Source organism: Chaetodon trifascialis, chromosome 9 (assembly GCF_039877785.1).
Source record: "Chaetodon trifascialis isolate fChaTrf1 chromosome 9, fChaTrf1.hap1, whole genome shotgun sequence".
Lineage (NCBI taxonomy): Eukaryota > Metazoa > Chordata > Actinopteri > Chaetodontiformes > Chaetodontidae > Chaetodon > Chaetodon trifascialis.
In genome coordinates, this window is record NC_092064.1 from 6,170,288 (window position 1) to 6,183,203 (window position 12,916).

At 41.6% G+C, this 12,916-nt stretch overlaps 1 protein-coding gene across 1 annotated transcript in view; it reads right to left on the reverse strand.

The window, feature by feature from the left end:
• LOC139336913 (solute carrier family 12 member 9) overlaps positions 1-12,916 on the reverse strand; it is a 63,397-nt gene that overhangs the window by 12,748 nt on the left and 37,733 nt on the right. The window contains exon 9 of the mRNA XM_070971223.1: positions 12,364-12,488. Within this exon, the coding sequence (XP_070827324.1) occupies positions 12,364-12,488 (125 nt within the window). The remainder of the gene's footprint in view (positions 1-12,363; positions 12,489-12,916) is intronic.

Below are 12,916 nucleotides of genomic sequence, written 5' to 3' on the forward strand. Positions count from 1 at the left end.
GACTGACTGGTGGAAAAAATACTGATTCTAGCAGCTTTCAAGTGTGTTGATCTATTGTCACTTCTTTTTCAGGGTTTTTCTAATGTTGCTAATAGAGGCTAGATGTTTTTGGTCTGGACTCGAACTAATTCATGAGTTTCAAACAGAGATGCCTTGCCAAGTCCATTGAGACATAAAAGCAGGTTCTGTCATAATGTGTCAAATATCTGTTCAAATGTGGTGCAGATTAGTGGAACAGAGGGGAATAAAACCTGACAAAGACATAACAATTTATACAGACAGAGAGAAACACCAAGAACCTTCTGAGGAAAACATCACACCACGGATGTGACCATACTGCAAACACACAACAAACTTTGATTACTGACTTGGTACGATTACAGGGTGATATGCTGCAGAGTGGAAAGAGACTTGGGAGTGAATTTTGTAGTCAGTTGTAAGATATCACTACCCTGCATGGTACAACCACCTTCTGCTGCTCACTTCTGATATTGCTCTACAGTTCTAACTGTAATCTGGCATATTTTATGTAATAAAGTACAGAGATGGTACTTTCAAGAACATGTCTGTTGTAAACATGTTGTTTCTTTATTTAAAGTTCTTTAGAGGATATGACAAGAAAAACCTTCAGCCGTTCATTACAGGCTCATTTCTAAGACCTCTGACGAAGCACTTCCCAAATGTCAGTTCTTTAAACTTAGAGGGATTTGACAAACCACAGATAAAAAAAAAAAAAAAGCAGCTGGAATGAAATCAAAATTCTGCAAACATGGTTATCCATCCACCTGGGTTAAAAAAGCTAATGGCACAGGAATCTCATACTGAATTATTAAAGTCTATCAAGAGCAAAGAAATAGATCTTCAGGGTATTACTTCTTTCTGATCTTATTCCCACGCTGTCGTTCATTTTCACACAGGACTGGCAGATTTTTTTTCAGTCAGATCCGGATTGAACTTTTACACTCTATGACCTCATTCCTTTGGTTTCAACAGGACTGTGGTTCATCCTAAGATTTCATAGCATGACAAAGTTGTCTTTTGGTGGAGTTGACCAAGACATGCTACCTGAACGGTGGAAAGATTTTTAGATATTAATAAACATGAACAGTGAAGTGTCTTTTTGCTAAATTCCCACTGTGTGACATCTAGTGAAATGTCTCAACTATTGGATGAACTGCTCTGAAATCTGGTACAGGCGTCCATAGTGTCCAGAGGAATCCTAATGACCTTTGTGATCAATGCGGGCTGATTTACTGCCATCCCTGCTTTCATTACAGTAAAGGTTATTTATTTATTATTTTCTTTGATGCCAATTTAAACGCATCTAGTGGATGTTGAGTGTTTCATTAAAATGGCAAAAGTTAGCTCTTGCTGGCAAGGATCGTATTAAAGTACAAAAGCTCTACCTGTGCTGGATGCTGCGCTGCCACAAAAACAGAGCCCATAGCCTTGTTCTGAGACAGTAGACAGTATTATTTATGGTTGATGATAAGCAGTGCTTCCATTAAGTTTTGAAGTTTTAACATGGTTCTCCTGGTGATTTTAGAGATTTGGAATGACTGGAATGACTTGAGAGCATCATTTAAGTCTGATGACTAGCATGTTGTTTGGATTAAGTGAAAAGAAGATCTGATTCTGTGCACATTAACCATCTTACTTGCAAAAACTAAAGAAAATAAAATACAGCATTTCATAAGAGTGAGTCAGCCATCTGGAAAATGAGCAAACTCTCACCAACACTCAGGCACTCTGTTAAATAGCTGCTACACCCATGAAAGAACTTCGCTTGTCTGGGTTTCACTGGAGAATTTCAGTGTCACACGATAGTCTAAATCCCTTTTCCAGAGACTTTCCCACCCTGATGGGGAAAAAAATATTTAGGAAACATTTAAGACACTTGATGCCTGTTTGTGTAGAAATTTGGAGAATGAAAATAGTCAAATTTAAAGACAAACTAAGGCGCAACATTAGAAAAATAAATCAGGGATGTGGTCAAGACCTATTGGGTGAAGCACATGTTGTTCTGTTTTTGTTGAGACTGTCAGGGCTGTTACTGCAACTCATTTTTATTCAGCTCATTTGTCATTTTGTAGGTATCTGCGATGTTAAACAAACATCCTGTTCTTTCAGTCAGTGTTGCTGAGGCTCTACTTGTGACTGCTTTCTTGGCTTTTGACATCATGATTTTTTTAAAACCTCCCCTCTGGCCCCAAACTATATCATTTTCCATTTGTCTGGCTGCTCTTGTACCACTGTGCCATACAACCACTGTAAGTTGAATGCTAACAGTATGTGGCAGCTGATGCCATCTGTGGAGACAAACTCTTGGACAGGCAACACACACTAGCAAAGTTGACATGCATACCCTGGACCACAGCCATCATTAGGCCTGGCTGTCCACAGCTACATGTCTGAATGTTTTATGAATCGCCCCGGATCTCTAAAATTAAATAAAATAAAATAACAACAACTAATATTTTTAACGTCACAATTCATAATAAATCTGCCAGAGTGCATTAAAAAAACCCATCAAAACAGAGCATAAAAAAATCTGCTCAGATTCCTCTACAGAGGTCCAGGCTAAGCCCCCAGGGTACTCAAACCCTAGAAACATCCCTGCCATTGACTATTATAACAAGGTGTTATTTTAAGTGAATAATTGCACTGGCAAGGTAAACAATTTTAAATCTAAATTTTTCACTTTATGTAACCTGGGCCATAGTTTTGCTGAAACATTCTTTAAAAGGTCAGATTTTAACCACGAGTCATCTGGATCTCAATTTCAGATGAGCCATAATTACTTCAACTCAAACTCTCCACACACACACACACACACACACACAATTACAGAGCCATTTAATGTGTGACTGCACAGCAGCATCAAAACAAATGTGGAGTTAATGCTGGGACAAGAGCAATTAAAACAAACACCGCACATAGATAATGAGCTGCACGCTGCTGTAGATCTCTCAGTGTGTGTGTGTGTGTGCATGAGCCTGACTTCATATATGATCAAGTGCATTACTGTTACTCATTACACATATGTGCCTGTCAAAATCTATTTTCATAGGTGTGTGTGCCATTTAAGTGCAAATGAGATGACGGGGTCTTAGAGCTGGGAGCCACACAGCGGATGGAAGCGCTCACATATTTGGAGGATCATGCAATTGACCCCAATTTCCCTGCAATAACTGCAGCCACGTGGATAAACAGTCATTAAAATAGTCTCAGCTGTAATTACACAATGCATCTCAAATGACCAACAGGCTTCCTGCACGGACCCACTCACAGTCTATTTAAGAGGGGGAAAATAACCACTGCTGAACACCACGCAGCGGGAAAGCGCTCAGTATGGAGACGCTAGCAGGGGGTGAGACCACCAGGAAGCGGAATGAGAAGGGAGGAAAAACAAAGGGATTGACAGAGACAGCCGTGAGACAGTCATTAGCTCTCCCATTGGTCAAGTTCATTTCTTTGAGAAGGGAGGGATAAATAAGAATGGGAGCAGGTCTAACTTTAGAAATCTGAAAGTGAATACTTTTAAAGATCAAAGATGCTGAAAGCTAATATTTTGCACTGATATCTAAGAGCCTCATCCTGAGACGTGTAACTGAGACAGCAACTCCACCCCAGACTTGGCAGTAGTTAGAACCAAATCAATACTGGATTTTTAGGCAAAATCCAGTATCAATAAACCAGCTGATATTCATTTGGAGGTACCCAAGCATCATGGCTCTACGGATGGTGAAGTCAGTCTTTCACCAGTCTGAAATGTCTCTTGGATGTTAGATTACTGGATGTATTGGCAAGAAATCTGGTGCAGATATTCATATTCAGTCTCTAGAGGATGAGCCTGATAACTTTCTCTTTATGCTCTAGCATCACAGGCAGGTTGACATTTTTGGTCTTTAGGGAAATATCTTGACAATTATGCCATTACATTTGGCACTGAGATTCATGCGCTCTAAAGGATGAAGCCCACTGACTTTTCCTCTAGCATCATGACCAAGTCAAAGTTCTCAACGGATATATTCCAGCATCTACTTGATGGATTGGCACAATGTCTCCATCAGAATGAACTACAATTACTTTGGTGATCCTCTGCCTCTTCATCCAGCACCATCATCAAAATTTTGAGGTGTCCAAAACTATGATGAAATACCTGAAAAACTTACATTCCCATCAGCTTCAGCTGTTCTTTGTGTTTGGTGCCAAATGTTCATCGTCCCTTCACTCGCTGTTGTTTTCAAGTTGAAATATTTGATTTTACTTCTCACCAATAAATGGACCAAGAGCAAGAGTCATCACCATGCTGAAGTTCTCCTCTCTGAGCAAAATATATAACTTTGTCCTGAGCAACATTAGCTCTCTTGTCCCTTTGGCATATAGTATAGCATGACCCTGGCTGGGTTGCTGATGAATTTCTGGCTCTTTCACAATAAAACACTTGACTCTGCTGTTTTGTTGAGTTCTTTGGTGAGACTGTTTTAAGGCATATACATTCCAGACAAATTACAAACACTCTTGTCAGGGTGGAAAATCCTTTATAACAGCATATATGGGACACCGAAAATCACCAGTGATTGTCACGCTGGTGAAATTATTTGGCAGCTGTTACAGCGAGACTCGGCAGGTTTCACTGCAGGTTTTCAAGACTGACATTCCTGAAGCTGTTGAGTAAAATCCGCCCACAGCACAGTGGGATGATCTCTTGTGACTGACGTAAGGAAATAAAAATAAAACATATTCGCTTGTTAAAACTCAGCAGGAAGCTTCATCATATTAGTAGATGACTATATCATCCTGACATACCTGTTTTAGCCCATCCTAGCCTGTGCCCACTGCTGCACCGTACAGGCCTACGCTCTTCAAACTTTGCTTTTTTTTCTTCTCGACTTTATCACTTAACGTCGGCGATGTCCACAATTCTATCATCTTATCCTTGTCTCCATCCCATTGGAGAGAGGGTGTAATTACGCTAAAAGCTCACCCACCAGGTCCGCCCTACCCCACCCATCTCTTTTGTCTCTACGGTCCCTCCATACAATCACTTCGCTCTCTCCTCTGCCACCCCTCTTGTTCTCCAGCAAGTGATGTCACTTAGCTGACACAGCAAAAGCACCCTGAAATAATCACCGCCAATCAAGTCCTTAGAGACATTAAGGAAAAGAAACGGAGAGCAATGAAGATGGAGAAAGGACACCCGGCCTTTCGCCAAAAGACACGTCATAATTGAGGGAAAGTGGGGACAGAAACTTAATCCTGACACTCCCTCACACACAGGCACACACTCTGAGACAGACACAGGGGGCTGCCAGGAGATGTCAGGTTCTATAAGTGAGAGGTCAGTGAGTGTAGGAGACATTACGTCAGGCAGCGTCCCAAAACTGGCACAACACCAGTGGAGACTGGGCTGCCTTTAAGAAGCCACTTGAGAACTTAAGAAATCACTTGATACTGGACCAGTCTGATGTAACATGACAATCCATTCACCTCAACGTGACTTGACACAACTGCATGATGGGATCAATCGCACGTCATCCCATTACCTGACAAACCTACACACAACACAGTCAAGGAATCCTGTCCCAACAATAAAAGCTGTAAGTGCAGCATGTTCTTTCTCCTGTTGATGGCCCCATCATTCATCGTGTGAATGGTACACTTGAGTTGAGCCTCTCTCCAGGCCTCTGGCATGGAGGAGGTTTGGTGATCGAGGCTCACAGAGGCGGCATCTTTCCACTGATCCACAGTCTTACATCCAAACACTTTTACGCTTTGCCTGTTAGCATAAGAGGTCTTCAGTACACGTAGTGTACAAACACATGGTTAACAGTGCAAGGTACACTGAATCATCATTATCCCCGCAGAAATTAGTGCTTTCTGCACTGACACTCTCCTCACTGGTGACTGAGAGCACCATTGTCAGCTCAGCTGTCATACACATGATGTTATCCTACTGCTCTGCTGGATATTCATTATTCATCCATGCGGTTAGAATGAAAATCTGTATAGAGAGTGCTGGTCAAATTATTTCTGTTGTAAGTTCCAAACTTCTTTAATCTCTTTGGCCCCGGTCACTAAAATTTTTCTGATCTGATCTGAGAAGAATCTCCTCAACAATGTAAAATGAGGCCTTTTGCAGTGTTTCCGGAGGTGAAGATAGAGATAATAAATCCATTACAGTGATCTCAGGAGGTGGAACAAGACATGCATGCATTCATCTCTCTCGCTATGTTTTGCATTGTGCTGCAGCAGCCTGAACTATGTTAATCTGACAGTCAGTTCAGCACCACGTTGAAAGTGTTTGTATGAAAGTGAGCTTATTCACACATGAGAGCAACAAACTGCCATTAGATTGAAGTACAGGGGTGCATTTCTGAAAGGGGCTATGTTCAGTGACTTGACTCTTTTACCTAAATGAAATGATTTTAATCAACAAAATGATTTGTCACTTGCACCTCTACTGAGTCGAGATGTGAGCGATTAGTCGACTCGATTAAATGTTGCTAACCTCACTATGCAGCACCAGAAATAGCCGTCAGTTAAACTTACTCCTGTTATGTTATTTATTTATTAATAATTTTATTTATTAATTCAGTCAGATGTGAAAGCTTTCTGGCTCTACAGGCTGTTTTCCCTGCTGCTCCTCTGATGTCCGCCCTCTCTCTCACTCTCCTGATCCAGTGAGTTAAGGGTTTGTTTAAACCAAAGCAGAGTTAGTGAGGATTGCTGGAACTGGTTAAAGTGTGTTTAACGATGATAAAATGACGTTTCTGTGAATGAGTCTGGTGGCTTTGGCAAGAGCCATGTAGCGGCTGTTTCTGGTTAAACAATGAGGATCTCATTCTTTCAACAAAAAGGTTTATCTCTGTAGGGATCCTTTCATAATGTTGTCAGACACTTACAGTAACAATCTGAGCCTGTCAGTGGCAAAAACAAACACTTTTAATGGATGCACGGAGGGATTTTATTGCAGGCCGTTTCACAGCTGTCGGCTGCAACGTTCTCATTCAATACTGGCCCAAATTCAAAAATTGGTTTCCCCATTAGCCCCAGAAACAGATAGGGTCCATAAATACAGGTTACATTTGACCAGAATTTCTTTTTTGACCAGAATTTGTCCAGGACATTGAAATTAGAATATGTAACATTTTAAAATGGCTTTTATAATATATCCATTTTTTACTCTAAGTCTAAACTGACTTCCGTTACGTCACTGGGGAAATGAATCGTTAGGAAAATCAACACTAAGTACACTTTTACACTGAATTCTTTGTACAACACAGGATCAATGTCATAAAGACTTAATAAAGGAACTATATTAAAGCACCAGGATACAGAACATAGATCAATAAATCGTTCTGTGTCCCTTTCAAAGATGGTTCATCACTTTCAAACCCCAAGTAACAAGCTTATTCAAGCTAAATTAAGCAAGTTTAGATGACCACAACGCTCAGCTGAACGTGTTTTTGGATCCTCCTGAAACTATCAAGATATGCTGATTTATAATCCTTATGATGAATCAAGCTCCTTTTTACAAGTGTCCGTTAATGTATGAGCAATGCAAGTAGAGATATAGTCTACCTACAAATACCCATTTGTGCAGGGTCAGTATGGAGCTGATCACAAACCCATGCTCTGAATATCTGGTTAGAGCTGAGGCTCAGGATAAAGACACTTTTATCCTCAATCCCTCCATTAACAGATAATGATCCTCTAACAACCTACTGTCTCTCATTCATCCAGACACAGTTGATGATCCATCTGGTTTTTTATACTCCCCAATCTGTCAAATCACTCTGACTCATATTTGGACAATGGATGGGCACAGCAGAGGACAAAGCTTTTGCTTTTGGAGCTAATGGTTCAGCTGGTCAATTCACAGATTATTACAAAGACAATTGCGGTAGCAGCAGAGAATGCTACTGTAATTTCGACATCAGATGGCACCGAGCGGGTAAAAGTAAAAAGAGTAAAAATGTGTGTGCTCCTGTTGAGCTGCCAGTTGTTGCTTTCCAGTCGCCCACTCTGACTGAAGGTCATCGCCTGCGTGTGACGAAGTTCCACAAACATCCTTTGGCATCAGCACAGAGCGCTTGGTTGTGTGTGGAATCCTGGCCAGTGACACTGTCGTACTGCGTGTATATGTGTTTATACGTGTGTGCTCATGCGTGTTTAAGCCACAAGTCCAAGTGACCGGTGCCCGTGCAGCATCAGCAGCAGGACACACAGCACCCCCTGAGGAACACTCCACACAGCTGGAGCTGCCACTGATAAAGCTGCAGCCAACAGAAGCCTCCTCACACAAAACACACACAAAGATTAAACTGCAAACACATACAAATGAAGGAAAACACTCCAGCACACACGTGTATACACACACACACACACACACACACACACACACACACACACACACACACACACACACACACACACACACACACACACACACAGAAAGTCCTAAAGGCAGATGCACTCACACATCAATGGCCATGAAAAAAAGAAAAAACACCCAACGTATTTGGATCTCAGACGCACACAGTCTCCAAATTGCATACCTTCACTCTCCTGTTGTATACCGTTATGTGCAAACACACACACACACACACACACACACACACACACACACACACACACACACACACACACACACACACACATATGCACACTAACACACTTAACAAGCAGACATCTTTTCCGCTACATCATAATTTCAATCCCTCCCTCCCTGCACAACAGCAAATTTAAGGGAAAGGGAAATATTTCTGCTAAATTAGTTATGCTAATTACAGAGCAGTTCTCAGGGGGAGAGACAGCACTAAATGGCTTTTAATTCTTTTTGCCTGGAAAGAGACGTGGGAGAGAGCCAGACAGAGAGAGCAGCGAGAGAAGCACAGAGCACGAGCAACAAAAATGGAAACCAATAAACACACAAACAACGGGCGTTAAAATTTGCCCAGTGACACAGCAACAATGAACCAACAGAATTAACAACTCAGGGGAAGAGGAAGGAGGCCCAAAGCAGGCGGCCAGCCAGACAACAAGCTGCCTTATCAGCTGCAGGGGCCCCGGGTCTCCCGGCCGACAGGGAGAGGAAAGATCGACGGTCGGAAAAAAAGTTTTGCAGCTAAGTTTGCGTCCTGTAGCCTTTGCCAGCGGTCATACAGTGATAACGAGGCACGAGCAGATAGCACACAGCACTGTACATGGAAGGCACCAGAGGAAACACTGGGCACTGCGCACAAAGTTACTGTAGTTTTTCCTCTAACGCGCACTCTCCAACAAACAATCCCCCCACTATACTGACACTATAAAACAGAGCCTGAGTGCTGAGGCTGACAGTGCACTCTTGTGGCAGTTCAAATTGATGCATCTTGTCCTGTACAAACAGGAAATGATGCACGATAAGCCAATTTCAGATTTGAAAACTTTACAAAAACCTTGTAAAATGTAATTTTCCAAGAACTTATCACTATATTTTGAGGTGGTTTCAGGTGTTTGGCAATCAAAAACCACTGCTTGCACTTAAAAGAGGGAAATCTTTGAAATAACTGTTGTGGGTGAATAATTGAAAAGTGTGTCACATTCATGCCAGTTCATTATTTCCCACAGGGGAAGCTTTCCTCAAACTCCTTTACGTCAAAATAATACATCAGGTTTCTGAAATGAGCTGAAAGCTGTAGAATTGAGGAGATAACAGGCTAAGCATTAAATCCAGTGTTTCCTGCATGACTAACAGTGGCTAGCCCTTCGATAAGCTTCGGTCTGTTCCAGCAGTCATAGCCTGCTGGCACCTTAAGTTTGCATGACTATCAGCTCTACGCCATAACAGCTATTTCTGGTTAAACAAAAAGGATCTTACTCTTTAACAAAAAGGTCCACCTCTGCAGGGATCCTCTCCACAATGCTGTCAGACACTTAGAATAACACCCCGAGTGTGTCAGTGGCAAAAACAAACACACGGATTACACTGCAACCTGTTTCATGCAGCTGGCTGATTGATCCACTGAACCAATTCCGAAACTTTTTGTACCTATTAGTCATTTAGACACCAAGATATTAGGAGTGCCGATTCTCCAAATCCAGGATTCAATATGACTTTCAATTTTATGGTCCGGATTCAATTTGAATTCTTTTTTTCAGCTATGCCACTGTTAGACTGTCGAGCCTTGATTTATAAACATCAACAGATCATCGGTTTTATGCCCTGAAAAATGTCTTCTTTTGAAATGTAGGCTGCATGTTATCAACACCAAGGCCATATGGTGTAATTTAAATAATTTATCTATTAGCTAACTTATTTCAAATAAACTGTTAAACACAAAAACTAAAAGCAGAGTCTCTAGCTGGCAGAAGGATACTTTACAACAACAGTTTGACACACAAGCACACAGCAGCGCGCGTGTGTGTAGAATAAAAATCTGCGTCTGTCAGTGGCAAAAAAAAAGAAATTTCAGTGTCTGATGGGTGCATTTGTCCCTAAGGATTACGTTGCAGCCCATTTCAGAGCTGCTGGCTGAGGTGATCTACTAGAACAATTCCAAAACTTTCTGTGGTAATTTAGACCCCCAAAATGAGGTTCACACATTAATACAGGATGTCTCTCCTTTTCTCTAGGACACAATGACTATTGTAAATGTCTGAGTATTGAATATGTCTGAGTCAGAAATAAGTATGGACTAACTGCCTGAACCTCGTCTGCTTCGGTTTCATGCTGGTCCAATCACAAGAGACGTGATGTTAATGACAAGATTCAACAGTATTTTTTTATGGCCAGTCATTTCAGACCTCTGACGCTGAACAAAAATCAGATGGGGACCTTTGTGTGAGACGTTTGAGAACCCCTGATACAAAGACTCATTGGAGGACAAAACATAGGGACAGACATTTCCATTTTTCTCAAATATGCGATTCCAGGGCTTATAACAAAAACGTTTTTGCCGTGCAGCTGCACTGCCGTTTAATAAGCACTGAAAAAGACGTCAGTGGTGAGTCACACAGAAATGTGTGGAAAAAAAGGGGCCGCTCTTTTTTGGGGATACTGTTCCATTGATCAACTTCTTTAAAATGTGACGAGAGAATGTGCTCAAACATCTGCACCGTGCTCACATTCAAACACAAAGCAAAGGAAGCTGCTGCTGCTGAAGAGCCTCATCTCACAGGTAAGACAACAGGGGTTTGTGTCAGCACTCTGTGTGCATGCCTTTCAAGAGAGGCATTCAATGCCCAAAGACGAGACCAAAGCCCAATATGCAGCATCAATTAACTAACGTCATCCTGCGAAATATTCAGAAGAGCAACACCTGACTGAATCCCATCGTACAGAGAATCAGTATTACCAGAGGAACTCACTCATCTGAGAATTACTTCTCAACCTCTTTGTTTTCCACATGTACAGTATGTTTACACTCTCGGCTGCTGTATCCTGATTTCAACCGGACTTGACGGATGCGTCCTTGATGTGGGAAGCTCACGTCTTACCACTCATTGCTATCACTGCAGATAACTGTATAACACCCAAAGCACCACTGGAGGCAACCTGTCATAACAAAGAAATGCTGCATGGTGTTTAAAGAGCTTCTCCTGCCTAACAAATAAAAACAGTCGCTGTTATCGTGTTCAAATGTATTTCACAGCCAGTGGAGGAGATTAATCGAGGATGGTATGTCTTCAGAAAAAAACAATACAGCTTACAGGATGTGGAGATTTTCAAATTAAAGATAGTGAAGATAGAACACATTTTCTGTCTGACACCACCAACATCACACAGAAAATCTGGAACAACTCAATGAGAAAATCACAGAGTGAATCAAATGCCGTGCTGATGCCATGATGTGATCATCAAGCTACATACACACTAACACCGTCCTCAGGTTATACTGCAGTTGTGTGAAAACGGCTTCAGGGAGCTTTTATAAATCAGGATCATTCCAAATGTCCTAAGAATACAAACAACACACACACACACACACCGATGCACATGCACAAAGACTGTAAATTTAAATCTCTAAGCACCTCCATGCGCTGTTACTTGAGCACCCAGTTCAGGCTGCGCCCACACAAAAACAAACACACAGTCTGTTTTATTGTTGGTCCCTGTCCAATATGGGGCTATAAGCACTGGCCAGTTTTATGTCTTTTATTTGTACACTGTCACCATAGCAGCATCCAGCTGGCAAACAACCACCTTCTTACACACATACATAAACAATGGCAGAGGTGGAAAATAAAGAAGAGAAGGAGAGTGTTTAGTGAGGAAAACGTGCTGCAGAAAGTCACATCGCGGGGTGTTGACCACAGGCCTTCATTGCGACGGGTAAACTGTGTGTTTCAGTTAAGTAAGTGACACGTGTGTACCTGAAATTGGGTGCAGATGCCCACTCCAGAGCCAAGCAGGCCAGGTCCACGGCAGCATACACCAGCAGGAAGAAAATGGTCACAATACTGGCAATGGTGTTGAGCTTCCCTGAAAACAGCACCAGCTAGAAAAGACAGAACAAAACAGAAGAGGAGGGAAAAGGCAGAGGGGATTAATATTCACAGCGACATGTCATTCCAAAGTGGGACACAGAAGCGCATTTTAATGCCTTTTTCATATGACCTTTTCCAGCACGCACCTGCTTTTCCCTCCCAACAACAGGCCTCTAAAATATAATAAGTGAAGCACATGTTCTTGTGCTTTTTGAGTGAAATCGAATCCTTTTGAACCTCATTTGGAAGAAAATAACTAAAGTAGACATAACTGAAGCTCAATTCCATATTCAATTTAGATCTCTAATCTCTTCTAATAAAACACTGTAGCTTTTAGAGGTAGCCTGATGAATTTTCACATCCAGTAGTTACAACTTGAAAATTAAATGTGAAGCTGAAGATATACAACACGTTACTTTCCCCAAATATTTTGATCCCT